The sequence below is a fragment of the Panthera uncia genome, assembly GCF_023721935.1.
Source record: "Panthera uncia isolate 11264 chromosome A1 unlocalized genomic scaffold, Puncia_PCG_1.0 HiC_scaffold_17, whole genome shotgun sequence".
Lineage (NCBI taxonomy): Eukaryota > Metazoa > Chordata > Mammalia > Carnivora > Felidae > Panthera > Panthera uncia.
The window spans coordinates 38,215,907-38,243,825 of NW_026057577.1; the positions used below are offsets into that span (position 1 = coordinate 38,215,907).

At 39.9% G+C, this 27,919-nt stretch overlaps 1 protein-coding gene across 12 annotated transcripts in view; it reads right to left on the bottom strand.

The window, feature by feature from the left end:
* PPP2R2B (protein phosphatase 2 regulatory subunit Bbeta) overlaps positions 1 to 27,919 on the bottom strand; it is a 316,334-nt gene that overhangs the window by 54,393 nt on the left and 234,022 nt on the right. For all 12 annotated transcript variants that reach the window (XM_049649425.1, XM_049649427.1, XM_049649434.1 and 9 more), the window contains one exon: positions 3,353 to 3,530. In XM_049649425.1, the coding sequence (XP_049505382.1) occupies positions 3,353 to 3,530 (178 nt within the window). The remainder of the gene's footprint in view (positions 1 to 3,352; positions 3,531 to 27,919) is intronic.

Here is a 27,919-nt window from a genome sequence, read left to right on the forward strand (position 1 = left end):
AAAGATGGCCGCTTCCTACCCCAGAGGTGGCTTCACTTCAGTGACGAGAGGCAAAAGGGGCCCAGTTTGTACAGTCAGCTTAGTGCTTAAGGCGGTTTGGTTGAAAAGAACTATATAGATATCAGTGATCATCATCCTCATGATGACAATAATTATTTTACATATGGCTGTTTTAAGGGTGAATGGCACAGTCTCATTTGTATGCCAGCATCTGGCAGGCTGTCACACATCTGCAGAATATAACCTAAATTGTGCTATTAATATTTCCCCTTTGCATTCTCCCCCAGGCATCTGTCTCCCAAATTGCCTAAAGAAACCCCCCCTCCCTCTTGAAGGCCTAGGGGCAAATCCAGAAAACATGTCATCTAGACTGGGGACAGCCGGCACTCAGAGTGACAGCAGCTAAGTCTGAGCAGATTTCTGGCTCTTGGAAAAGATGTAAAAGGAGAAAGGGAACCACCACCCACATTCATTCTATTAGCAGCCACACTTCTATGCACAATCTGTAGGCAGGTTGTCAGAGGCTCAGACAGTATGTAGAATCTACTCTGTGAACGACAAGAGATGCCAGTCATGGTCGTGAGGGTCAGGTCTTAGTGCCTCCATCACTGCCACTACTTGCTTAAAGCTGCCTTCCTTAAAAAACCTTGGCAAGCCAAGAAACAGACTCTTAACTACAGAGAACAAACTGAAGGTTACCAGAGGGGAGGGCGGTGGGCGAGGGGTAAAATGGGTGATGGGGATTAAGGAGTGTACTTGTTGTGAGGAGCACCAGGTGATGTATGGAAGTGATGAATCACTCTATTATACACCTGAAACTCATGTTACACTGTATGTTAACTAACTGGCATTTAAATAAAAACTTAAAAAAAAAAGCCTTGGGCAAGTATCTAGCACTCCTCTGTGGTGGAGACTAGACTAGCTAACTGTGTACCAAACCAGGTTAATCTTTTTTTTTTTTTTTTTTTTTTACATGCATAGCTATATTACGTTTCCCAGCCTGCTTTGCAGTTAGAGGTAGCCATGTGACTGAATTCTAACCAATGGAATTCATGCTATTTGAGGGCCTGGCTCAAAAGAGTCTCCCATGTGTGGTTCTCTACGATCTTCTCCTTTTGCTGTCCTGATTGCAAGTAAGCCTGGTGACACTGGGGAGTTGCAGGGTGGAAGGACCTAATTCTCTGATTCACTGATTGGAGAAGGATGCTTGCTGGTGGTGATCATCATAATGACTCCATTATAACAGAAGTCATCTTTTATGTGTTTGAGCCACTATGAGGTCTATTTATATCACAACCTTCAGAGCTTTACTTTAACCAACATACTCTTAAAGTGAGATTTCCTGGTTACATTTCACCATCGACTATCTACTGGATAGTTGCACTTCAGTGACTTATCGCACTTCAAACTTGACCTATCCAACCAAAATGGTATTTTCTGTGTCTGAGAATGTTCTAGATACTGGCTACAGGAATGGATCATACAAAGTCCCTTCTCTCATAGAATTTATACTCAAATATGGAGAAACCCCAATACACAAGTAAAAAAGCAATTTCAAATAGTGATAAGTGCTGTGAAGATAACAAGGAGAGAGGGCTACTGGGGACTACTGGCAAGTTACTGGAAAAGGACCTCTGAGGAGATGACATTAGATGGAAGTCTGAATGATGGCTTGTAATTAGCCAAGTAAACTCCAGGGACAGAGTATTCCAGAAAGAGGGAACAGCAAATACAAAGAAGAGATATAAGAACAAGGTTACCCAGGAACAGAAAAGAGGTTAGTTGGCTGAATCAGAGTGATTTCGGGGAGAGTGACATGATAGGATATCAAAGAGGGAGCCAGGGCCCATTTCACTTAGAATCTTACAGTTCAAGGTAAAGAACTTGGATTTTATTCCAAATTCATTGGGAAGCTACTAGACTGTTTTAAGCAGGGGGAGAATGATATCTAAATTAAATACTGAAAGGTCCACTCTGTTATGAGAACATGAAGTATGCAGGAGATCAAGAAAAAATGGAGACTGAACAGGAGATTGCTGCAGTCACACAGAGGAAGGAATAATGGCCTACAGCACCATAGGGTAGGAGGAGCAGAATGGAAAGAAATGAGTTGATGAGAGATATATTTCAGAGGAAGCATTGGCAGCCCTCATAGACAGATTGGGCTGGGGGCATGGAGGCTGGTGAGGGAGAGAAAATAATCCATACTGACTCCTAGGTCAGCTGCTCAGCTTCCTGGGTTGAGAAACCATGAACGGAATGGAAATTGAAGTGAACAGTCAGGTTTGTGGTGGCACAGACCACAGGGCAGGTAGTGAATAAATGACCGATCCATATTATTAAAGAGCGGGTCATCATAACGGAGTAAGAATGTTGGCTCAGACATTCATTCAACATCTTCTTGATATCTGTGGATTTTAGCTAACAGAGGAGATACTAATACTTACATTAGGGTTTCTTTGATATAAGAAAGAAACCTTACATTAGGGTTTCGGTGTATGCAGACTAGAAGGAAGTGTGTTGGGGACTTGAGGACTGCTAGTAAAGTTTGGTGTCTCTTGATCCGGATGCTGGTTACACAGGTGTGTGTTGGGTGAAAATTCATCAAGCTGTAATATTATGATATGTGTACTTCTCAAAATGAGATTCTATGTGGGGCATTTGGGTGGCTCAGTTAGTTGAGCGTCTAACTCTTGATTTCAGCTCAGGTAATGACCTCACAGTTCATGGATTCTAGCCCTGCATTGAGCTCTTCACTGACAGTGTTGATCCTGCTTGGGACACTCTCTCTCCCTCCCCCTGCTCCTTCCCTGCTTGCGCATGTTTTCTCTCTCAAAACAAATAAATAATACTTTAAACAATGAGATTCTATGCATAAAGTTCCTATTGCAGTGCTTGGAATGCAATAAGTGGCAGCCAGTATTATTTCCACTATTATGATATGATGAAAACCATCTCATGTGTACCTGTGGTCCATGCTGTCCATACAGGCCATTTATAGATCCTTTAACAAGAGAAAGGAATCTTAACTGAATTCTAGGGTCTTATAGTTGATACAGTCACAACTGATTTTAATTCACGACACACAAATGCCTCTGCATAAAGGAAGTGATTCAGACTTCCTATCCAGAGCTAGTCCTGGACCACTATTTTAGTAATTCAATACTTCTCTAACTTTGTTACAATGAAAGATGGGCACCAATGTAATTTAAAAGAGCATAGTTCTTTCTCCACAAGTGCTAGGAGTCTGTGGTTATGACTGCTCCTCTCTCTTCTATTTCCCCCCAAGCCTGCTCATACCTGAATACATATGATTCAAGCCAACTGGTTATTGACCCCAAGGAAAGGATACTAAAACTTTGATTGGTTATTTCAAAGTTCCAAAGGTTAATCCTCAGGTCATCAGCTGACATGTAGGTTTCATAGTCGCTGTTGACTGATATGGAGTTGATGTGATACGTGTGTGCATTGGCGAATACTCTTCGTGGGGTGGCCTCCACCATCAGGTCCATGGGTCTCAGAACAGGCACCTGGGATGCAAGAGAAACAAATCACTTCAGAACCAAAGTTCTTCACTAGGGAAAACGTCCGCATGTTTATGTCCTTCATCATCACAACACAAAATCATAATCACATTTAAAAAGCTTGAAGTTAGAGAAGCAGACTGATAAATCACATATTCCTGTTTCCTCAGTTCCTTTTAGTTTTTTTTTTATTTTATTTTTCCCTCTGCTACTTTTAGTTTTACTTTTTTCTCAAAAGATGTCATCATCACTTAGCCTTCATGGGCAATTTCATACTTTATAGATTCTAAGCATTTTCCCTGGACCTTCTAGGTGGCCTCATCTTAGAGAAAGTGCGCTTAGAAGCTACTGATCAGGCATTAGATTCCAGAGCTGTTGTTCCAAGCTGCTTGTTTGTTTTAAACATGAAATGTATTTTGAAAAGGAAGTTGTGGGAAAATTTTAGAAATATGTAGTTCAACTTTGACCTACATATATATACTTCATGGCTTTGGAGGTCTAGACCCCATCCTGGCTTTTTCCCCCAATCTTTAAGGGCATTTTGTGAAAATATATAATCACCCAAGATTCTAACAGTTAATTCTAAAATTCAGCCATGATCATACATGGCACTCATTGACAACTTGTTTTACCTGGGAAAATCTTGGTTTATATTTACTACCTGGTGTACCAACCAGGTACTATCCTCATTTGGACAATAAACTATATGGTCCGCTTACTGATATCTAAAGGGTCCTCAGTGATTATTTGTTGAAAGAGTGAATAAGAATATGTAAGAAAATGTTTTCTTCTCCACAGGTCAAAGAATCAGGCAGTTAAATCATTTCCCACACATGAAGGTCTTCCAGGCAAATATGAACAAGAAGACCCAGACTCTTCTGATTCTCTTTTTTTAATGTTTATTTATTTTTGAGAGAGAGAGCGAACAAGCAAGCATGAGCAGGGGAAGGGCAGAGAAAGAGGGAGACACAGAATTTGAAACAGGCTCCAGGCTCCGAGCTGTCAGCACAGAGCATGTCGCGGAGCCCAAACCCACAAACGATGAGATCATGACGTGAGTCCAAGTTGGATGCCTAACCGACTGAGCCACCCAGGCGCACCCCCTGACTCTCTCTGTGAATTCAAGGGCATTTCTGACAACTCCTGGGTGAACTAGTTCCTGAGAAGGTGAGGGAGAACAGCAATGCCTGGCCGGGGACAGACTAAAAACAAAACAAAACAAAACAAACACACAACACAGATGTTGTCCTTTAAGAGAAAGAAGAAAAAAAAAAGGACCAAAATTTCCTTTATGAGGAAGTCACCTCCTGCAGCTGAGCTAACTTGTTGACTAATTTGCTACCAGGTAGTTCATTAAGGCTTCAACTTCTGAATTTGTTTCAACCCAAGGGGTGAGGGGAAGAGGGCAGAAACAAAGGTTACATTTTGTGAAGTGTACTCACTTCAATGGTATAAGCTTTGACAAAACATAGTTATCCCAGTTCAGTCTTGAAGGGAGTTCAGATCACTTCTGAAGGAGATTTTAAATTAAATAATTTAAATAAATAAACAATTCAGAGAACTCAGAGTCCTATACAGCTCTGGTGCTAGACACCCTGGAAGACAGAGTTGGCTTGAGATGTGGATGTAGGATGTGGTGGGGATCCTGTGAACACCAGAACAGGGAGGGGAAGGCAAGCCTTCATGTGCCCTCTATGCCAATTATGGATGATGGTTTTAGAGCATAAGCTCAGGAATGGAGAGAACTCTAAGACCTTGGTTCTCATCACAGACTGACCACATAGTGAAAGGCTGTGTGACCATGGGTTATTAACTTGGCCCTCCTGAGCTCTGGGCCATACTATTTGAAAAACCAGTAACACCCATTGTGCCCTAGTTATCAGGAAAGGTCATTGGGATCTGTGGAGATAACATGCCCTCTGGTTCACCTGCCTTCTTGTTCTTTGAGCAACATCTACTGGGCTCCATACAATGTCCTAGAGAACCCAACCAGTGAACCAAACCAGACATTTCCTGCCTTCATAGAGCAGGGCTAGACGGAGGAGGGATATAGGAAGTCATGTCACAACAAAATGTCGTAAGTGCCCCCACATAGATGATATCATGCCAAAGGGAATTTAACATGGTCAGGGAGGCCTGGAGAGCTGTTGCTGAAGAAGTATTGGATGGATGACTGTGAAGGATGAGAACAGGTTTACTAGGCCAGGAGGGGAGGAAAGAATGTTCCAGTCAGGGACAAGAGCATGTGCAAAGGTCCTAGGGTGGGGGTAAAGCAAAATGAAGGGTCAATAGATCAATGTGGTTAAGATAGAGAGAGTGATGGGAACCATGGTAAGAGATGAAGTGATAGGGTAGGTCACAGGCAAGCCCCCACCCCCCAAATTTTTGCCATTATCCTTAGAGAAATGGGCAGAACTAAAAAGATTTCCAATGATTGTGGTATGATAAAGTTTGATTAGATGATTCTTGATGTACAGGGGAGAACAAGTTAGAGGGCAAATGAGGTAAATTTTGGAAAGGAAGGTGATATACCATCCAACACCAGTTAAGGGTGCATCTGAATTAAGACTTTGTAATGGATAAAAAAAAGTGACTCTGTTCTTGGGAACTCTACCTGAAAGTATTTATTGGGCATTTACTCCTCTGTGTCAATCATTCTGCGGATGTTATTTATGGTAATTCTTTCAACAGCTCTGTGAAATAGGTTGTGGTGTGAGTATTAATACGAAGAGAAAGCTCAGGCTCAGAGAGGCTAAGTCAGTGGCCCAGGGTTGCCCAGCTATGAGCTATGGGGCATTGTCAGAATTTAATACCAGAGCCTACCTGACTGCAAACCTAGTGCTCCTTCCAATGTATCACACCACATGCAAATATCATACGTGGCAGGAAGTAATAAATGCTCTGTAAGTGACACGAATAAGCTGCCAGGGGAATTTATGGAATCAACACTATTACTGATAATAATAACGGTAGCAGTAGTCAGAGTTTTGTAGTTGAGCTGCCTCTACAAACCTCAGTTAGGTGATGTAGGTGTACCTGGTATTTGAATAGGAGTGACTATTCCGTGTACTTCCAAAAACACATGCCATGCTTTTGTAGTCTGTCATAAAGGAACGCCCCACCTGGAGCTTTTGAGTGCTACCTGCGCTTCCTCTGCCTCCCCACCAGCCCCCTCCCAGAGGTAGCAGAGCTCAAAGCGGGCTCCCCAGGGCCTCAGAAGAAATGGAATCTGCAAGGACTTCCTGTGGCTCCTCCTAAACTCTTCCCTGAGCCTCCTTCATTACTGTGCATTGTCGGCGGCGGAGGCTTCCCGTGGCTGTGGTGACAGGGAGGGAGCGTGACGGCCAGGATCAAGAGGCATTACAAAGTGGGAACTGCCAGCCCAGAGCGTCAGCTTAACGTGATGGGCCTGCCTGCTAATTCAGGCTGACATATTCCATGATGTACCACTTAATAGGGAAGGCTCCGCGTAGGTATCTGGGGAGGGAGCCTCTAATGCCTTACCTAGATAAGGCAGAGGGAGGAATGTCATTCATGGTATGCCAGCACCATTCTCATGTCCAGGTCAAGACCTGCCCACTGCCTAGTGATGCCCCTCACAGGAAGGAAGAGTGGGGGTCTGGTTCAAACTGGACGGGATGACTGATTGGGCAGCCTTGTTGGGACTGTGTTTTCCAACTGCACTGGCTACATACTCCCTTCAAGGCCAGGCAGGGAGAAGAATAGGACACTGTTCTCTGAGTTGGGCCCACAGGCCCTCATTAGGGCTTTCTCTGTAAGACACTGATGGAGGGCTTCTGTGCTATTGGCCAAGCACTGTGTCAGAGCTCACCAGCCCCAACGCCAGGGCTCTGCTTCATTCAGCCTTCTGACTTCTTTGGGCAGAGCACTGGGGAAGACTATTCTGCTTGTCCATTTTACAGGGGAGGATCAAGGAGGTGAAGTATCCTGTCCAATGGCACACATACAGTACAGTGAGGAGCTGAACCGAGGCTATTTGGTTCCTGAGTGAGCACAATGGTGCAGACGAAACTATTAGTGTGAAATGTGATCTTGCCATTTTTGCAGGTCCAAAATCATCAAATCTCAGTTATTGCCTCTGGTTCAGCCTAATATTTTTGAAGGACTCTGTGCTATAGAGATGTGACACTGAATCATGGAACAATAAATCTTGGAAGGGCCATCGTGTGTGTGTGTCTGTGCGTGTGCGTGTGTGTATGTGTGTGTGTGTGTGTGTGTGTGTGTGTGATGGGGATGGGGAATTTAATGGGAAGCTGTGGTTGTCAAGGCTTTACCCTCTTCACTGCTCTTGGTAGTACGTTTGGATTCTCATTTATATCATGCTTAAATAAATATTTCTGTGGATAAGGAAAGTTTGAAAATGACTGGCCCAGGCAGTACCTAAAATCAGCAGATGTACATTGTCCATGGTCACCCAGCTTTCTACCTCTCATCCCAGAGCTTCCTCTGCCCCTTCCCCATACCATGTTCCTGAACTGTTCTCCACAGGACCAGAGACCCCTTCTTGCCAAACGACAGGACCAGAATTGGACAAAACCCAGGACCAAGCCAGGACCTTTAGTTTGTAGTTCAAAGCCTCTTTTCTGAGCAATGTTGGCTGTGGTTGACAAGGCTAGAATCAACTGTGAGACAAGGCCAGTGCTGCATTGTGCCTGCAATGAGAAGAGAGTCCTCGGCCCTCAAAGGTGGTTCTGCAGTGCACTGCTGGGTTTTGGTCATGTCCCTCCCTCAGGTGCCTCATATTCCTACTGGACCTTGATTCAGTTACAGCTCATCGTGCTGAGCCTGATTCCAAAGGATGAACACACTAGCCCAGTGGGCAAGACCACCAGCATCATGTTAGAAAATCAGATGATAACATCTCAGGTCCCAAGAGAGGGGTCTCAGAGTCTAACCTGCCATAAAGCTTATAGAAATAGATCTCATCTGTAATGTTAGTGGGATGTAAGGAGCCTAGAGAACCACACCACTGCCTCTCTCTCAGCAGCGAGGTCTCTGTTCAGTTATCTCCCCTGAGGGAGGCCCTCCATGCCCAGCCCACCTCAAACAGGACACCCTCCACTCACTATCCTCTTCCTCAGCTAACAGCTTAGGATGTTTTAAACACTTCAGCAATTACAAGACTACACTGTTAGCTAGCTTGACAATAAATTAATTAAAAAGAAAAAAGAAAAATATAAACACTCCAGCAATTCATCAGAGAATTCTCATCAATATCCTGTGATTTATGTTCGTAGATATTATGATCCCTTTTGCACAGATGAGGGGACTGAGGGCAGAAAGGTTAAGTAATTTGTGTAAAGTCACACAGTTGGTACACACACATGGCACTCTTGATTCTGGAGTCTAAGCCCTTGGTGGCTCTCTATTGTAGGCCCTGGAAGAGCCCACTGGGGTGTGTGGGAAAGAGACAAGTGAAGAGACATTTCAGTGCAGGGCATCTGTGCTGTGATGGAGGTCGGTGGGCACTGCCCAGGCCGTGTTGGCCAAATGGGTTATGTGTCCACCTGGGGAGGTCAACAGAGACCTCAAAAGGAGAGGGCTATGAAAGCAGGCAGGGCACAAAGGGTTTGTAGGACTCGATCAGGCAGAGTGGGGGGTGCTCTAGTCAGAGGGACCAGCACACGCAAAAGCTCAGGAGGAAGAGAGCAAAGAACATGTGTACAACTGTATGATTCCATGCGTTTCTGGGGGAGGGTGTCCGTGATTTATTCACTCAACAAATACTGAAGTCCCTACTCTGTACCAGACGTGAAGAAAACCTGAACTGGGTAAGGGGGTAGACAGTGGATGGGCTTCTACTTGAGGTGGGGTGATTCTGGAAGATGTCTCTCAGGGAATGACTTTTGAGGGGAGATCTGAATGCAGTGAGGGAGGGAGCCTTGCGGCTGTCTGGAGAAGAGCATTCCTGGAGGAGGGAAGAACAAGTACAAAGGTTGGAGCACCTGAGAGTGGCTTGTGCTTACAGTATAGGAGGAACAGCAAGGAATCTTTGTGCTGCAGTGGTTTGTAAGCGAACAGCAGCAGATGTTGGCTCAGTAGTGAGCACTGGATGACAGATGTGACTGTGAGGACAGGGAGGATTCAGGGAGCAGGGATAGCTGTCCAATACAGACTTCCCTTCTGGTTCAGCAACCCCTTGCTTGCTCTGTCTGTCACCACTCCTTCGGTCTCTCCCCACCCTTCCTTCAGTCTTCCTGCCCCGGCTATTTTCTAATTATCTTTCCTGCCTTTCCTCTTGGAAAATACAAGATCATCTTTCAGTTCCCAGAAGCCATTTACTAACAAAACGAATGTTGCTGTCACTTGGCTTATTTGGTGACCATGCAGGCGATTCTTCACAATCTTCCAGAGCACCTAAGCAGGTGCCATTGGTCACAAAGCACCCCCTCAGAGATACACAAGGAAAGCTGTGCAGAATCCTGAAGCCCCTGAAGCCCCCACTTGAAACGACATCTGTGAAAATGCACAGCGGGAAGAGGCTAGAGGTGAGGACTCAAGTGTCTTCATGCACCGACTCTTCACAGAGAAAAAACAACAGCTGTGTTTACCATGGCAACCTCCAGTGCCCCAGCAAGTTGACAGATTCAAGGCAAGGCTGAGAGAGAAGAGATGGCCTGATAGGAGCTAAAGAACAGAAAGAAGATGGAGTCATGGAGAAGAAAGAGGGAGAGAAGATCATATGTAGAAGGATGTGAATGGATTTCAGCTGTTCAGTAACCTTGGGTCAAATATGTTTGAGTTTGGTAGACCGACATTTGAATACCCTTGGTTGTTAAGTACAATTAACATGATTGACATTATGGAGCCTTTTGAAAAAATTTCTGTCCATTTAAATCCATGCTTGGATTTATCCATATCTCCTTGTCAATGTGTGACAGATGCTTCCACCTCTGTCCCAATAGTTAAGATTACTTTATATTGGGACTGATAGGCTATATTAACATCATGGGTTAGGAGGTCTCCATATCATCAGTTAAGAAGTACATGTAGGAATGTTATGACCATATATTGGACCCAGATAAAACCTTCAATAAACACATATTGAGGGGCACCTGGGGGGCTCAGTTGGTTAAGCATCTGACTTTGGCTCAGGTCATGATCTCACGGTTTGGGAGTTTGAGCCTTGCATTGGGCTCTGTGCTGACAGCTTGAGCCTGCAGCCTGCTTCAGATTCTGTATCTCTCTGCCCCTCCCCTGCTCTCTCTCTCTCTATCTCAAATAAAAAATAAAACATTAAAAAAGGACATGTATTCAGCATTTATTACATGCTAAGCACTTACCACACAGAGGAAGCTCCTTAGGAAGCTTAGTGGAGACAGATTAACACACAACTTCCTACCCTTTCTTTTTGTTCCTAACAAGCCCTTTTGGGAAGCTGAAACCATGTCTGTTTAACATAGAAAAGAAACAGATGAGAGCTGTCTACCTCCTCCTTGGTGCAAGGAAACCGTGACCTTGGTGCTCTAGGTATAAGGCTGAATGGAGGATCTAGGGTGGTTATACTATCCCATCTAGAAGCAATACACAATTAAGAAAATGCAGAATCTAGGAAGTTACAAATTCCAGCATCACTTGAAGATTGCCACCATGCCCTTCTCTGGGCTTTCTTAATGAAAAATCCTTCGTGACTTTCCAATGACAACTATTTTAAGTCAAGGATAAAGCCAATAGCTACAGACAACCAAGACTTCATTGTCAAGGAAGAGAGTAGGTCATCTTCAAAAAGGGAGAGCCATTGGGTCCTCCTGTAAGTATCCTTATTCCAAAGCAACACAGCTTTGTGGCAGAGCGGCCATCTTCAAAAAACAGGAGTTATGTAATGGCTTCCCAAGAACTATATGCAACAGTTTAAAAGGCAACCATTCCCCTATCACTAGCCTCCACATATTTTCCTTTCTGAAACAAAATCATCCCAGGAGATTCCCACAGCCTAAGTTCTCCTTCTCCTCTTTGTGAAAGAAAAACACAAAAGACATTCATTAACCCATCTTCAATCTTATGATGGTGCACTATCCAAGGTATAAACACTTCTGGGAGGGGTAATTGGATGATGCCTTTAATCAATGCCCCACAAATGCCACCACCCCCAGCTCGATACAATATGAATTTCTAATAAAGTTTTACTATTTATGTTTAATCATTATTTGTCAGAATTATATATTTATGTTGTTCAGGTCAACTGTGTTCTAGTAATAATGTTAGCAATGATTATATCCACGAGAATTTTAAACCCTTACAGTCACACACAGATGGGGTGGGGCTAGGAATCTATTTTTGTTCAGAAATGATCAAAGAAAGTTTTTAACATTTATTTGGGGGGAGTTAAATGAATATATATGTTTCAAGAAGAAAAAGAATATAAAGTTCTGACTTTTTAAGAAGTTCACATACTTCTTTTTATTAAAAAATTTTTTTTTAATGTTTTATTTTATTTTTGAGACAGAGAGAGACAGAGCATGAGCAAGGGAGGGTTAGAGATAGAGGGAGACACAGAATCCAAAGCAGGCTCCAGGCTCTGAGCTGTCAGCACAGAGCCCTACGTGGGCTCGAACTCACAGACAGTGAGATCATGACCTGAGCGGAAGTCGGAAGCTCAACCGACTGAGCCACCCAGGGGCCTCAATTCACATACTCTTTTAATGGATATTGGTGGGTATTCAGTTAAGATGGTATTTAAATTCCAGGGGATGCATTAAAAAGGTGATGTAAAAGTTTTATTTTAAACTGCCTATGTTCAAAATACTCCTGAAATCATCTTTTGGAATTATTTACCATTACGGTGGAAAATGCTTTCTCATCTATTTAGAAATGCTCAGAAAAGAACATGAGTTTTCAAACTTCTGGGGGGTACACAAACACAAAATCTGAAGTTGCATGGTGTAAGAAAATTTTTAAAACCAAACTGGATTTGAATCTTGGGCGGGCCATTTTCTAGCCATCTGGCCTCCGGCTTGTTACTTTACCTTTTGCCCTGTCAGTGCTCCCTTCCATGATGTTAGAGAGAGCAACTCTCTCAGTAGCTTTTTTTGTTGTTGTTGAGAAAACTTAGCACAGTGCCTGATATATGCGATCTAATAAGAAAAAAAAATTACAGAGAACCTACTTTGGCCAGAATTGTGCTAAGCACTTTAGGCATAGCATTTATTGAATCTTCACAATGATCTTAAGAGGTTGGTACTGATACTGTTCCCATTTCCCAGATATGGATGCTGAAGCAAAGGAGACCATAATGCTTGCTCAAGGATGCACAGTTATTAAGCTGTGAAGCTGCCCTTGAACTTGGCAGTCTCGCTTCTGCCTTTATGGTTGCTATTCTTAGAATTTTTACCATTAACTTCCATTTGTGGAAAATGGTTCATTCTGAGAGATTGCCTGGGGAAGATTTTCAGACTTTTTCTATTGGCTATGGGGTTTAGGCATCCCTTCTATCCACTCAGGGAATTCAGCCATGATTACAGAACTCAGCATTGCTCAGGAAAATTGGGTAGTGGAATGACTGTTCACCGGGTAGCAATTAACTTCATCGGAAAAAAAACAAAAAAACAAAAAAACAGCTTAAGGCTTTTCTGGTTAGGAGTTTTCCAAATAGCTTCTGTCCACATTGTCATGAAAACCTTGGAACAATATGGTCGTTCATCCAATTATCAAACCAACCTGGGGGGCAGAGTCTGGCATTATGTGTGCCCATTATTAAAGGGTAATTCAGTGTAACAAACCAAATCGAGTATGTACAAAGACTGTCAAATAAAATAAACCACTAACAAATTAAATTACTTCCCATTTTCAGTGGGAAGAATGCCAGTCATTTTTCATTTTAAAAAATATGCATCTTAATTCCATTTTAAAAAAAAAAACATGAAAAGAAGCATTTAAAGGTCTCTTGTGCTGTCTGCACTGAGGTTTATTTTCCACAGGCACATCTTTCCTGGTCCTGAGGCATGTTCTTTCAGAGAATTAATGAAGCATTAAGCCTCACCCTGGTCAAAAAACTTGTTTCCTCCATGGACCAATGGTGGATGGAGTTCAAAAAGCAAGAGCGATGGGTTGGCTCTGGCTAACAGTGACATATCAGAGTTGTTGTTTCCAGAATGAAACTGCCACTCAATAGCAATCTGCCAAAAACCCCAGGGAATCCTATCCAAATAATATAATTTTTAGATTTCCCGATCACACCCTTCAACAGCCTCAATATGTCCCTGATTTCTTTTACTGGCTTTGTCATGTAGATTGAAATAAGCCTTAGAGGAAAAACCCCTTTGGACCAAGTCAGGCTTTGTGCTTCAGGTTCTTAAATATTTGAGAATTATGTTCTTTCATTTGACAAACATTTATTAAGTGCCAATCACTGCTCTAGGTTGTACGTGTACAGAGTGAACAAAACAGATTATTTGTGGCACTTAAAGTCTAATAGAGAAAAAAGGCATTAAGGTCTCAAGGTAGATATATTGTTCCAACTGCCACTAATGCTATAAAGAGATGTATATTGTTTCAAGAGAGGAAAAAAATACTGCTTCAGTAAAAAAAAAAATAGGGCCTCTAATGTAGATTGGGGAATTAGGTGAACTGCTTTTAAGGACGTGAAAACTCACCTCCCAAAAGCAGGGGCATAGCATCCTCTAAATCAGTGGTTCTTAACTGGGGAGAATTTTGCCTTTTAACAAGTCTGGAGATATTTTTGGTTGTCGCGACTGGGTGTATGCTACCAGCATCTAGTGGGCAGAGGCCAAGAATGATGCTAACTGCCCTACAAGGTACAGACTAGTCCCCAGCAAGAAATAATGATCTGGCCCAAAATATCAACAGTTCTGAGGATGAGAAACCAAGCTCCTAAGGAAATCCTTCAGACACAATGTCTAAATTTAGGATAGAGAAAATTAACCCAGTGTTAATGTGCACAATAGGCAGCAAAGAATTCCTGTTCATAGAGAGGTTTAGAATTAAAGAGTATATGTATGTATGTATACACACACACACTCATAGATATACACTCATATATATACATACACACATATATATTTTATATATAAATACTTTTATACACATGCAAGACTTATCTTCTACCGCCAGCTATAAGAACAACACACAATCCATAAAAACTGCCTGAGGAATTATTATATATTTTTTAAATCCAATGCATCAAAGATGGTTTTTATGGCAGATGAACAATTTCATGCTCTTGGTGTCTTTGACTTCTTTTGGCCTCTCTATGGAAAAGACACGAAAAATATCTTTCTCTCAGAAGATAAACTCACTATCTAATTACCAGTCCATGCAGCAGCCTGTAATTCTGCCAGTTTTATCTTACTTTTTTTCCTCCCAGACACTTCCATTTTCTGCCAACATTGCTATTTCTCAAAGCATGTTTCCCTGTTCACTGCCTTTCCTGTTATTTCCCTTGATGTTTCACATTGTGTAATTCCACAGGAAGAAAGGAGACATCTTAAAATATCCCAGTAGGGGAAAATTTCAATTAACACCTATAGGTGGGGAAGAGAATGGGATGGGGAGAGGCAGTGGTTTAATTTCTTGGTTAGTTTGGGAAGGATTAATCCCAAAATTGTTTTTGTTTTGTTTTTCAACTGCTATTGATAAAAGTATTTCTAAAATGTGTCCACACAGTTTCTCCTATCCATGATTAGCATAAATATGGAAACTTCAATGACCAAGGATCAACATACCTGTCATTTATTAATGCAGAATATACAGAACCCAGAAGATAAATATAAATTTGATATTTGCTTCAAGAATCTTAGAGTTCAAAATTACATCTGAGAATTCATGACACTAAAAAGATGTAGAAGTGTACAAAGAACTTTGAAACATGGCCTTTCATAGATATGGACAAAGCTATACAAAGTAGCTAACTGGTGTCAGTTCTGCCTCCTGCCAACAGATGGCGGTAGTGATTACTAAGGACACTATAATTTAGTAACAAATTGGCTTCTGAATCACCTTTCAGAATTGCATCCTGTAGTTCTCATTACTGGCTGCACATCAGAATCAAATGAGGTCTCTTATTAAAAACTGATGTCTGGGTCTGACCACTGAGCTGTTAAGTCAGAACGCCTGTGAAGTGGAACTCAAGTACTGGGTTTTAAAAGTCCCCTAGATGACCAATAGGTAGAGCCAAGGCTGACAGCCAATGAATCTGAGGGGGGTAGATGGAAGAGTTTCCATACAACAAACTTGTAATAGTGGATGTATTTCAGGGTATGAGATTATATGAGTTTAAAATCAGTTTTATAGTTTTGGGTAGACTGAGGTTTTTGTGTTAACTTAAAACCACTCTGATTTTTAAAATACACAAATAAAAAGGAAATCATTTATGGAAGATACAAATGACAGGAAAAAGGTTACTATTCAAAATCTACAAAGAGTTACTAAAAATTCATAAAAAGACAACTCAGTAAACCTATTGGCAAAGGATAGAAACAGAAAACAGAGAAAAGGAAAACCAAACGATCAAGAAATATGTAGAAATATGCCCAACCTTATTAGTAGTCAAGGAGATGCAAGTTAAATTTGCAAATCTTCAATCTTATAGAAGATTAATCTTATTAATCTTTAATTTTTACTTATAAAAATTTTACTATATGCCTGTCAGTGTTCTAAGTCTTTATAACTATTAATTCATTTAATACTCATAACAATTTTATGAGGTAGGTATTCATGTCATATCTCGTTACAAATGAGGATAACAGAGGCATGAAGCAGCTATGTGTCGTAGCTTAAAGTTGCACAGGTTGTGTGTGCTATAGTTGAGACGCTGAGAGCATCCTCAACCTTAACGACTACACTATGCTCCCTTGTCAGCAGTACCTCTATGTGAATAGGCAAAAATGATAATGACTACTAACACCTTATCCTGGAAATGATATGAAGACATGGACTTGCTGGTGGGATTATGAATGACAAAAAGATTTTCAGAAGGTGATTCGGAAGAGGCTATTAAAACAAAATAACATACACACCTTTTGATGTAGCAAATCCCACTTTAATGGAAACTATTCTACAAATACAAAACATTAGTTTGTGATAGTACCTGTTGGAGAACATTTACTGCAGCATTGTTAGTTATAATTGCACTCTAGCAAAATGTGGAAATAACCCAAATGTCTACCAATGGGGGGATGATTTAATAAGTTATAGTACACCTGTACTTTAAAATATCTGTAGCTATTTCAAAGAAGATGAATTGACCTGAAAGGGCGCTAATACTACTGAGCAGAGTAATGTACATAATATGGTCTCAATTTTGTAAAAACAAAATCATATCCATCTATTAATGCTAGTACGTGTTTGTGTGGGCAAAGAGAAAGGTATGGAAAGACACACACCAAACTAGTAACACGAATTACATTGAGATGTGGGTCCACAATTTTGTATTATTTGACTTGTTGCTGTAACCATGCATTAATTTTGGACTGTAAAAGAAAAAGTAGCAAAATCCTTAGGTCTAATGTCCTGGCAGGATTCTTAGGATTCTTCTGTCTGCACCAGATTCTTCCTGGGAAAACTAAAGCGGCTCTAATGAGCACGATTTCCTCATTCCTATAAGCCCAGATCTGCTTTTTTGAACTGTCTGCCTGTTAGTTCCCCAGGTGACCAGAGAGCCAGTCCACTCCCTTCATTATGCAAAAGCACTTAAGATATTTGAGGACAGCTCTCAACCCACCCCATTCCTCATTAGGCAAATTATACCAAGACGCAGCCTCCAATCTTCATATCCCACCAAGGGTCAGTGCTGCTTCACATCTACTGATGCTTTTCTTTACTGAACACATCTACCAGTTCGAAACATAGAGGGACCTGCATTCTCCTATGCAAGACATGTGTTTTTACTTATGTAGCTTAAAACTGATTTACCTCTGTCATAGTCTATATTGCGAGTTCAATTAAAATTCCCAGGTCTTTTTTTTTTCCCAAATAAACAAATGTCAAAATATCTTCTATACTATTGACTGTTTTTAACCTGAATATGATTTCCTAAGTTCTCTTCCAGATTTATCCTTTCCTTTTAAAAGTGAAATACAGGAATGGGAAATTGTGTGTGTGTGTGTGTGTGTGTGTGTGTGTGTGTGTGTGTGAAATTAATGAATTATGGATTCTGGCTATTTGGATTTTTCCATATAATGAAGATGGGTGAATGAGTTAGGAAAGTGGAGAAGACAAGGTAGTGTCCTGTAGTTTGGCAGCACGGTGGAAGATACCTTAAATCTTCCATTTCCCCAGTGTCAGGGCTGAATTTGAAATATAATATTTCTGGCAAGTAAAACTATTACATGAAGTGGGTGAGGGAATAGGTTATCTCTAGAGGAGAAGTTTTGCTAGTTCCAAGGAGAGAGAGCATGACTAGGCAAAGAACAGAGGTGAAGGGGGGGGGAACGAGAAAGAGAAGAGGGTATCTGAGAAAAGCAGCAGCACACAGGACTTCAAAGAGAAAAAGCATGGCAAGCCTCCAAAACAGGAAGGGGGAAAGAGAAGAAAGTGGGAGCAGCAGTCAGGGGCAGGTAATCATCTAGTCTGGACAGTTTAGATGTCAAGAAACAGAAACCTCCTCAAACTTACTTTAAAAAAAACTCCTAAAAGACAAAAAACGAAAGGATTATTGTAGGACAGAAAAATCTGGGAGATTATCAGGACTGAAAATGGAGTGTGTGAAATAGAACAGGGACATGGCAAGCTGTGAGGGACCTGGGGACTATCATTGTCTTTTGGTCTCTGTGTCTTTCCAGGGCCACCTGGTCTTTTGCTTCTCCCTGGATGTCTGGGCCTTTCTCCTCTCCTTACCACCAAAAGTTAATTCCATCTGTTGAGGAGTGTGACCGTGGATTCCAGTGAGTTCTTCTAGTTCTATTTCAATTACGCTTTCAAACCAAGTGCTCAACACTATTAGAAAGGAGAAAAGGGAACAAACAGTGGGGAGGACAAAGTAGGAAGAATGTAAGAGTCAAACCCCTCCAATGAAGGCTCTTCTCTTCCCGTGAACATATCACGTTCATAATCACCTCCATGCCCCACTTCTAATTACTCCCTTCTTTCCTTAAGTCTTCCCAGATCCTGACCATGCCAGTTAATAGAACTCCCCTACCCCCACCTTACTCATGCCATGTATGTACTCAGTCCACTGGAAAATCTGATATTTTAAGAGTCCCATAGAAAAGAATGAATTTTCTAGCTTCCTCCTTTAACCTAGCACTATTTCCTAGCCTTCTTGGAATCAATTCCTGACTAAAGCTCCTCGTATTATAATTTAGACTTCTAACAGTCTCTGTTTCAAGAAGACTGAAACACAACTGGTCACTATTACTGCCTTTCAATCTTTTTCAGGCAATGAACACTTTTCTCTAATTCTCTAATTTCCCCCCATTCCCTAATAATCTTACAAGTTGTGACATTTCCATAGCAATCACACACTTTCTAAGACTATACTGTTAAAGTGTATTAGAATAAAAGTTTATCCTGAATAAAACTTGATAATTACTTCTTCTAGAACAATATGCTATTCTGGATGACTTATGCCTGGTCTGGTTCTAACACATTTAAATTATTATTCACTAAGACCCTGACATGTTTTTCCACATATTCACTTCCTCTTTTCATATTCTCCATATAAATGGTTGAATTTTCTCTCCACAGGCACCAGCACTACGTTTTGTCATTTATTGATTTATTATTTTTTATTTTTATTTAAACTCAAGTTAGTTAACATATACTGTAGCACTGGTTTCAGGAGAATTTAGTGATTCATCACTTACATATAACACCCAGTGCTCATTATAGCAAGTGCCTCCTTAGTGCCCATCACCCATTTAGCCCATCCCCCACCTCCTTCCTTCCATCAACCCTCAGTTTGTTCTCTATTGTTAATAATCTCTTATGGTTTGCCTCTCTCTCCCTATTTTATTTTTCCTTCCCTACTCCATGTTCATCTGTTTTGTTTCTTGAATTCCACATATGAGTGAAATCATAGGATATCTGTCTTTCTCTGACTGACTTATTTCACTTAGCATTATGCTTTGTCCTTTTAGAACTCTGAATCCCATCTGTTTCCCTCAAGTTTCCCTCTGTATCCCATCTATTTCCTTACTCATTCCTGATCTCTTCTTTGACCCCTAGTTTTGCAAAATGTGAGCCTATACAATGGTAGGGAGCAGGAAGAAGGGTGAAAAGATGAAGTGTATAGACTTGGAGGCTGACTCATAGGACTATAAACTCTATTAATTTTCTTTTCTTCCTGAAGGGAGGAATATGAATTATTTTCTCAAATAACCAAAGCAGGAGACCTGCTTAAAAACCATAAATCTCTCAGGCTAACAGTTAAAAGGAAGGGAAAACTAATCATACAGAGGGAAAAAAGGCAAGTATGCAGTTCATTTAAAATCACTGTAGTTGAACACCAAGTCACTCTACCTGACTTCTACTTATTTCACATTCTATTGAGAACTCATTTTGCATCTAACCTAGGAATAATAATTACAGACTGAATTGCATCACGTATGCATTAATATGTGGGTTCAACTATATATGCTTAGCATAAAACAGAAAAATGAAAGAAGGAAACAAATTTAAATAATGTTGACTGTGGCAAGTGCATTCCACTCAATGGTTAGAAGCCCCCACATAAATATGAGATGGGGGGAGTCAATCTGCAATTTCCTCAGACAGATTGTGTGGATCTCATCTCCTAGCATCTTGATATGTTGAATGAGCTACTAAGGTTTAACGAAGTCTATTTTCAGAAATGGCCATTCAGATTTTTTTGTATAGCTTTGTATTTCACATTATTCTTTATATGTTATATATATTATTTTCTACAGAGTTTACAAAAACTATGTATACTATCTCTCATGGGTGATTTAAGGGGTTTTTCAGGGATGTTTTTGAACAAACTTGACTCTTGCATTAGGGGGATGACTTTGGAAACTTGCCTCTACAAAAGTGCCATTTTATTGACCCTTTTACAAATAACCTACTATTTTCCATGTACCATTACCTCCTTTAAGTCTCACAAAAATCCCACAGGGTTGATATGGTTTTATGACTATTTTACAGATATTTAAAGAACTGAGGTTCAGTGAAGTTAAATGATGTAATAAGTCATGAGGTCATTCAGTCAACATCAGCAAAGATAGGGTCCAAACACAGTCTGAATTCATGGACCATACTTTTTCACTATGTCAAGGAATCTAAAGTGTTGATACTTTTCAAGTTCTTCATTGGCTTATACTAGGGGTATTCTATATTCTTTTGTCAAGGATGACACAGAGTATGATATTCTAATACTTCAAAAGGTTAGTGTAACTATTTCTAAGCAGTATTTGTTGAGCACCTACTAAATGCAAGGTGCTATTGGCATACTGTAGGTAGGGAACAGTCATTTTCCTAAAGCAGCTCACAAATTGAGAAGATAAAGCAAAGAGTCAAATAATATAAGAAAATTTTCAAATAATTTGTAGGCAGGAGCCTATAATAGGCCTCATAAGTCATGGTAAGGACTTGAGAATTCATTCTAAGTGATAAGGGAAGCCACCAGAGGCTGTTAAAAGGGGAGTGAAAGATCTTATTTGCATTTTTAAAAGCTCCTTCTAAGTGCTTTGTGGTTAGGACTTGGGGGGTGGGAAGGTGGGAGGTGAGCGAATGTACAAAGAACAACTGGGAGGCTTTTTAACATGGTAGTGAAGGATATAAGTTTAGAAACAAACTAGCAGAACACATAAAGGCAAAACAGAGGAGAAAATAAAGCAATTACATATATAAGTTGCTTTGTAGCAACAACGTAAAACAGAGAAAATGTAGAAATCAGAGTTATCAACATGGTTTAGAGGCTTGAGGAAATCACAGAAAACAAAATGAAAAAGTACTAAGATATAAAAATCAATGAAGAACAGATTATATACACACAAAACAGAGGATCCAATGTATGTATAATTGTTGCTTATGAAACAAACAAAAGAAGCAATTTTGAAAAAAAAATTTATAAAAGTTGCATGAAATAAAGACTTCAATCCAAGATTGAAAAGATGGAAAAGATTGAAAAGACTGAAAAGATAGTAATTCAAGAAAAACTGGCAGAGAGTTTAGTACGAAAGCGTACCGTAAAGAAGTTACGTTACTTTAAGCATAAAGAATATTTATAGGTTATGCAGATCTTTAAATTGACTCAAATATGAGAAGTAAAAATAAAGACTGACTTCAGACTTCCCTCCCCAGTAAACTCAATGCCAGAAACTAGTGTCCCCAAGTTATGACAATTTTATATTCTTTCAGGCTGTAATTTAGAATAGACGCAACTTTCTTAAGCAGGCAAAAATCAGGGAACACAATATTTATGAGCTTGTACTAGAATGTAAGCTCCACCGAGGCAGGGTCTACTTCTATACTGTTTTTCATTTTATTCTCAGCAACCAGGAAATACAGCGTTACACATTTGTAGGTACTCAGCAAATGTTGATTGAATGAAAAAAATTTTTTTACATAAAGAAAATTGGAGATCTTCTCATTCAGAGATTCCTAAACTGTTTTTTGTTTTTGTTTTTGTTTTTGTTTTTTTTTTATCTGAACCACCTAACAGATCTTAAAGAGAATTAGAAAATAGAGATTGCTCACATCTACACTTTGAGACTTAAACTCAGCTAGTCTGGGGTAAAGCTTAAGTATCTTGATTTTGAAAAAGCTTCCCCTTCAATTTTTTCTTTTTTCTTTTCTGTTCTCTTATTTTCTTCCCTTTCTTCCCTTTTCTCTTCTTTCTTCCTTCCTTTCTTTCCCTTTCTTTCTTTCTTTCTCTTTCTTTCTTCCTCTTTCTTTATCTTACCTGCTTTGCCCAAATTCTTACTTAACATTTTCTTTAAATGGATCCACTTTTTAGTTAATTGTATTTTGTTAGGGAACTTCACATCACACCAACGCATGAGCAAAGTTTTCTGTGAATTGCTAAAGAACCCCAAAAGAATGTTATAAAAATAAACACAATGAAAAAAACTGTTTTTAACCTACCATAACTAAGGCAGGAAGAAATAGACAATCTGAACAGACCAATTACCCCAATGAAATGGAGGCAGTAATCAAAAAACTTCCCCAAAATAAAAGTCTAGGACCAGATGGCTTCACAGACAAATTCCACCAAACATTTAAAGAAGAGTTAGTACCTGTTCTCTTCAAACTATTCTAATATAGAACAGGAAGGAAAACTTCCAAATTCATTCTATGAGGCCAGCATTACCCTGATACCAAAGCCAGATAAAGACACCACAAAAAATGAAACTACAGACCAATATATCCCATGAATATAGATATAAAAATCCTCAACAAAATATTAGCAAACCAAATCCAACAATACATTAAAAAAAAAAAAACATACATCACCATCAAGTGAGATTTATTCCAGGTATGCAATGGTGGTTCAATATTTGCAAAGCAATCAACATGATACATCACATCACAAAGAGAAAGGATAAAAAACATATGATCATTTCAATAGATGCAGAAAAAGCATTTGACAAGGCATAACATCTGTTCATGATAAATGCCTCTGCAAGGTAGGTCAAGAGGGAACATATCGTTACAAAATAAAGCCCTTATATGAAAAACTCACACCACCACATCATCCTGAAAAACTGAGAGCCTTAACCCTAAGATCAGGAATAAGACCAGGATATCCACTCTTAACTGTTTTTATTCAACATAGTACTGGAAGTCCCAGCCACACCAATCAGATAAGAAAAAGAAATAAAAGGCATCCAAATTGATTAAGGAAGAAGTCAAACTCTTGCTATTAGCAGATGACATGATACTATATACAGAAAAACCTAAACAGTCCACCAAAAAACTACTAGAACTGATATATAAATTCAGTAAAGGTGCAGGATACAAAATCAATGTACAGAAATCTGTTGCATTCCTATAAACTAATAATGAAGAAACAGAAAGTGAAATTAAGAAAATAATCCCATTTACCATTTCATCTAAAACAATAAAATATCTAGGAATAAACCTAACCAAAGAGGTGAAAGGCCTGTACTCCAAACACTATAAAACACTGATGAAAGAAATTCAAGATGATACAAAGAAATGGAAAGACATTCCATGATCATGGGTTGGAAGAACAAATATTGTTAAAACATCTATATTATCCAAAGCAATCTACACATTTAATGTAATCCCTATCAAAATGACAACAGCATTATTCACAGAGCTAGAACAAACAACCCTAAAATTTGTATAGACCTCAAATAGCCAAAGCAATCTCGAAAAAGAAAAACAAAACTGGAGGTATCATAATTCTAGACTTCAAGTTATATTACAAAGTGGTAGTAATTAAAACAGTATGGTACTGGCATTAAAATAGACACATTCATCAATGGAATAGAATAGAAAACCCAGAAAGAAAACCACAATTATATGGTCAATTAATCTTTGACAAAGGAGGAATGAATACGCAATGGGAAAAAGATAGTCTCTTCAACAAATGGTGTTGGGAAAACTGGACAGCAACATGCAGAAGAATGAAACCACTTTTTTTCACCATTTACAAAAATAAACGCAAAATGGATTGAAGACCAAAACGTGAGACCTGAAACCATAAAAATCCTGTGAGAGCACAGGTAGTAATTTCTTTGACATCAGTCACAGCAACATTTTCTTGAGGCAAGAGAAATAAAAGTGAAAATCAACTACTGGGATTACATCAATAAAAAGTTTCTGCACAGTGAAGGAAACAGCCAATAAAACTAAAAAACAACCTTTTGAATGGGAGAAGATATTGGCAAATGACATATCCCATGAAGGATTAGTACCCAAAATATATAAAAAACTGATACAAAATTCAATACCCCAAAGACAATCCAATTAAAAATGGGTGGAAGACATGAATAGACATTTATCCACAGAAAACATACAGATGGCTAACAGACACAAAAAAGATGCCCAGCATCACTCATCATCAGGAAAATGCAAATCAAAACTACATTTAGTTATCATCTCACACCCGCTAGAAGTGTCAAAATAAAGAACAAAAGAAACAGCAAGTATTGGCGAGGATGTAGAGAAAAAGGAACCTTCTTACACTATTGGTGGGAATATAAACTGGTGCAGCCACTCTGGAAAACAGTATGGGGGTTCCTCAAAAACTTAAAAATAAAACTACCCTATGATCTAGTAATCACACTTCTGAGTTTTTACCCCCCAAAATTTTAAAAACCCCACTAACTCAAAGGGTACATGAACCCCTATGTTTATTTACAATAGCCAAACTATGGGAGCAGACCCAGTGTCCACTGATACATGAATGGATAAAGAAGATGTGGAATATTATTGAGCCATAAAAAAGAATGAAATCTTGCCATTTGCAACCACAGGGATGGAGCTAGAGAGTGTAATACAAAGCAAAGTAAGTCAGAGAAAGACAAATACCATATGATTTCAATCCTATGTGGAATTTAAGAAACAAATAAGCAAAGGAAGAGAAAAAAGAGAGACAAACCAAGAAACAGACCCTTAACTACAGAGAACAAACTGATGATTACCAGAGGGGAGGTGGGTGAGGGGGATGGTTGAGAAAGGTGATGGGGATTAAAGAGCACACTTACCAAAATAAAAAAAAAAAAGTTCTTACATTCTAGCCATATAGGGTCACCTGGAAAGACTTAGCTAGCTCTAAATCTTCAATAATCAAGATTTAGAGGGGTTGAAAAATATGTACATCAAAGCAAGACTTTGGGCTTGATGTAATCAGGGATGATTTTAAAAAAAAATCAGGAGGGGCACCTTGGTGGCTCAGTCAATTGAGGGACTCACTCTTGATTTCCTCTCAGTTCATGATTCCACGGTCATGGAATCGAGCCCTACATCAAGTTCCCTGCTGAGCATGGAGCCTGCTTAAGATTCTCTCTCTCTATCTCTCTTTCCCTCTGCTTCTCTCCCTCATTCATGCTTTCTCTCTCTAAAAAGAAAGAAAAAGAGAGAGAGAAAGAAATAAGAAAGGAAAAACTTCTGCTATGTGATTCAATATTATGTAAAGCTATGTCTTGTACCAACAGAAAAACATAGCCTAGACTTTGGGGAACACAGTGATATTTCACAGTGACCAGCATGGTACTGGGGATATGTGATGTGACTAATATATATTGATGTCAAATATTTATAGGCAATGTACTTTGTGTCAGGCACAACACTGGGTCTTTGGAACAGGACAACAAATAAGACAGTCTCTGTCTTTAGGTTGCTCAATATGCTATTTTATGTGCCTTTTCACACTTGGGAAGTGATAAATGCTTGTTTGACAAGCTCTTTGTATACGCAAAGAGAGAGCTGGTACCTTGGCTGGCCATTACTGTATCCTTCCTTCACACATCTGTAGCTACAGATTCCAAACCCAGGAAGGTGTGAGAGACTGTCTCTTATACTTGCTTTCTATAATCATGATAGTACCTAATGCTTCTAGGGGGCTGACTATACGCCACTCCATCAAGCACATGACATGATTTATCTCCTTTAATCCACACAACTGCCAAATGCAACAAGGGCAATATGGGAGGGGTAACCTTACTTCGCAGATGAGGAAAGAGAGGCACAGCTCTGACACCAGGCCCTATCCACCCTAGCGAGCACAAAACTACCCACCTATGACCCTACTATGGTTTTATGGCTATTGTGTCACCTGCCACTGCCATTTAAATCCTGTTTCCTTATCGTGGCGTGATCAGAAAAGGAGCTTGTGACGCCAATGGTTGTCTCATTAACTTCTGGCTATTGAAGGGAAAAATGCAGAGAATCAAGGCAGATGCAGATGAGGACAGTTGGACTGAGAATTAAGTTAAATGATAAGCAAAACAAAGGCAGAGAATAAAGAGAAGATGTCACAGGAGGTTAAGAGAAAACTAATGAGCTCTTTTTTAAACAGAAAAAGAGAATGGAAGAGGTGAAGAAAGAAGCCAGGCTGCTGGGCTTGGCAGGGGGTCATTTATTGATCGACAAGTAAGAATGTGCCAAGAACAAAGACACAGATGAGGAAAATCATTTGCTGCAGTTTTCACAATGGGAGATGTCCAAGGAGGCAAAAAATGTAAATTTCACAGGGGAAGAAGATTATGAAGTAAGATTCTTCAAGTCCTCCAAAGGAAAGCCCTCCCCCCCTCCCTTTTTTTAAAGCATCAGTTTTGTTGGCGAACAAGCATCAAACCATCAAACCACATAGTTGGCCTTGATACTGACAGACACCTGAAGCTGTTTGGAGTATAGGAAACTGGGACGAAGTCTCATAATGACAGGGTCAAAGGAGACCTAGATTTGTTCAGGGAGCAGACTTTCTGTGGACTCTCCCAGAGAAAGGAGGGGGATCTAAAATTGGAGGCAAAGGAATAGCTTCTAAACAAGGAGAGCGCTGGAGTGGGGGATGCCTCAAAAGACACAGAAAGGCAGGGCGCCTTGGTGGCTCAGTTGGTTAAGCTTCCTGAGTTCAAGCCCCGGCATCAGCATCAGGCTCTCTGCTGTCAGTGTGGAGCCTGCTTCAGATCCTATGTTCCCCTCTCTCTCTGCTCTTACCCCAATTGTGCTCTCTCTCTCTCTCTAAAAAAAAAAAAAAAAAAAAAAAAACAACAAACAAACAAAAAAACCAAAAACAAAACACCTTACAAAAAAAAGACACAGGAAGGCTAAGCAGAATTTGTCCAAATGTTACAGATGAAAGTTATGTGATCTATCTTGAGAGGGGAAACTACTTGCAGAAATGGAGGTGCATAAGGACTATTAGGGAAAGTGGAACCACAGTGAAGTTCAGCATGTAAACAAATAAAGGTGGCAGACAGACCTCTCTTCCTTTACAAGGAGAACCTGCTGCTGTCTGTCCAGGTTGGAGTGTTCACTTAAGGCTCTCTTGTTAATTTCCAAGTCTTTGAAGGGGTCTGACTCAAGACTCTCCCCAACTATTTATTTTTCCTTCATGAGAACTGTCTGGTTTAAATTGACATTCTTTTCTAGATATATTTATAGGTATATACGTTTTTTTTTTGTCTTTAATTATAGAAAAGGAGATAACCCAGCTCTTGAGTTATGATACCAAATATAGGGAAGCATTTTCATTTTTCAAGGTTGCAGATTTAGGCAAGCTAAGTTTACAGACTGTTTGGAATTTCAATCTCTCAACATATAAGGCACTTGCAAATGCTTCTGCTCATATATATTTTTTCCCCTCCCTAGAAGGGACCAATGCCAATAAAGCTCATCTCTTCCTGAGTTATAGCTTTTTCCCTTCTGATAATCAGTAAGAATTATGCAAAGGCATAGCGTTGTTAGCAAACAGAAAGAGAGAGCAATCTAATTCCACCTGATCATTTGGCCTGGCACATTGTTTTTCCAGAACATATCTTACCACA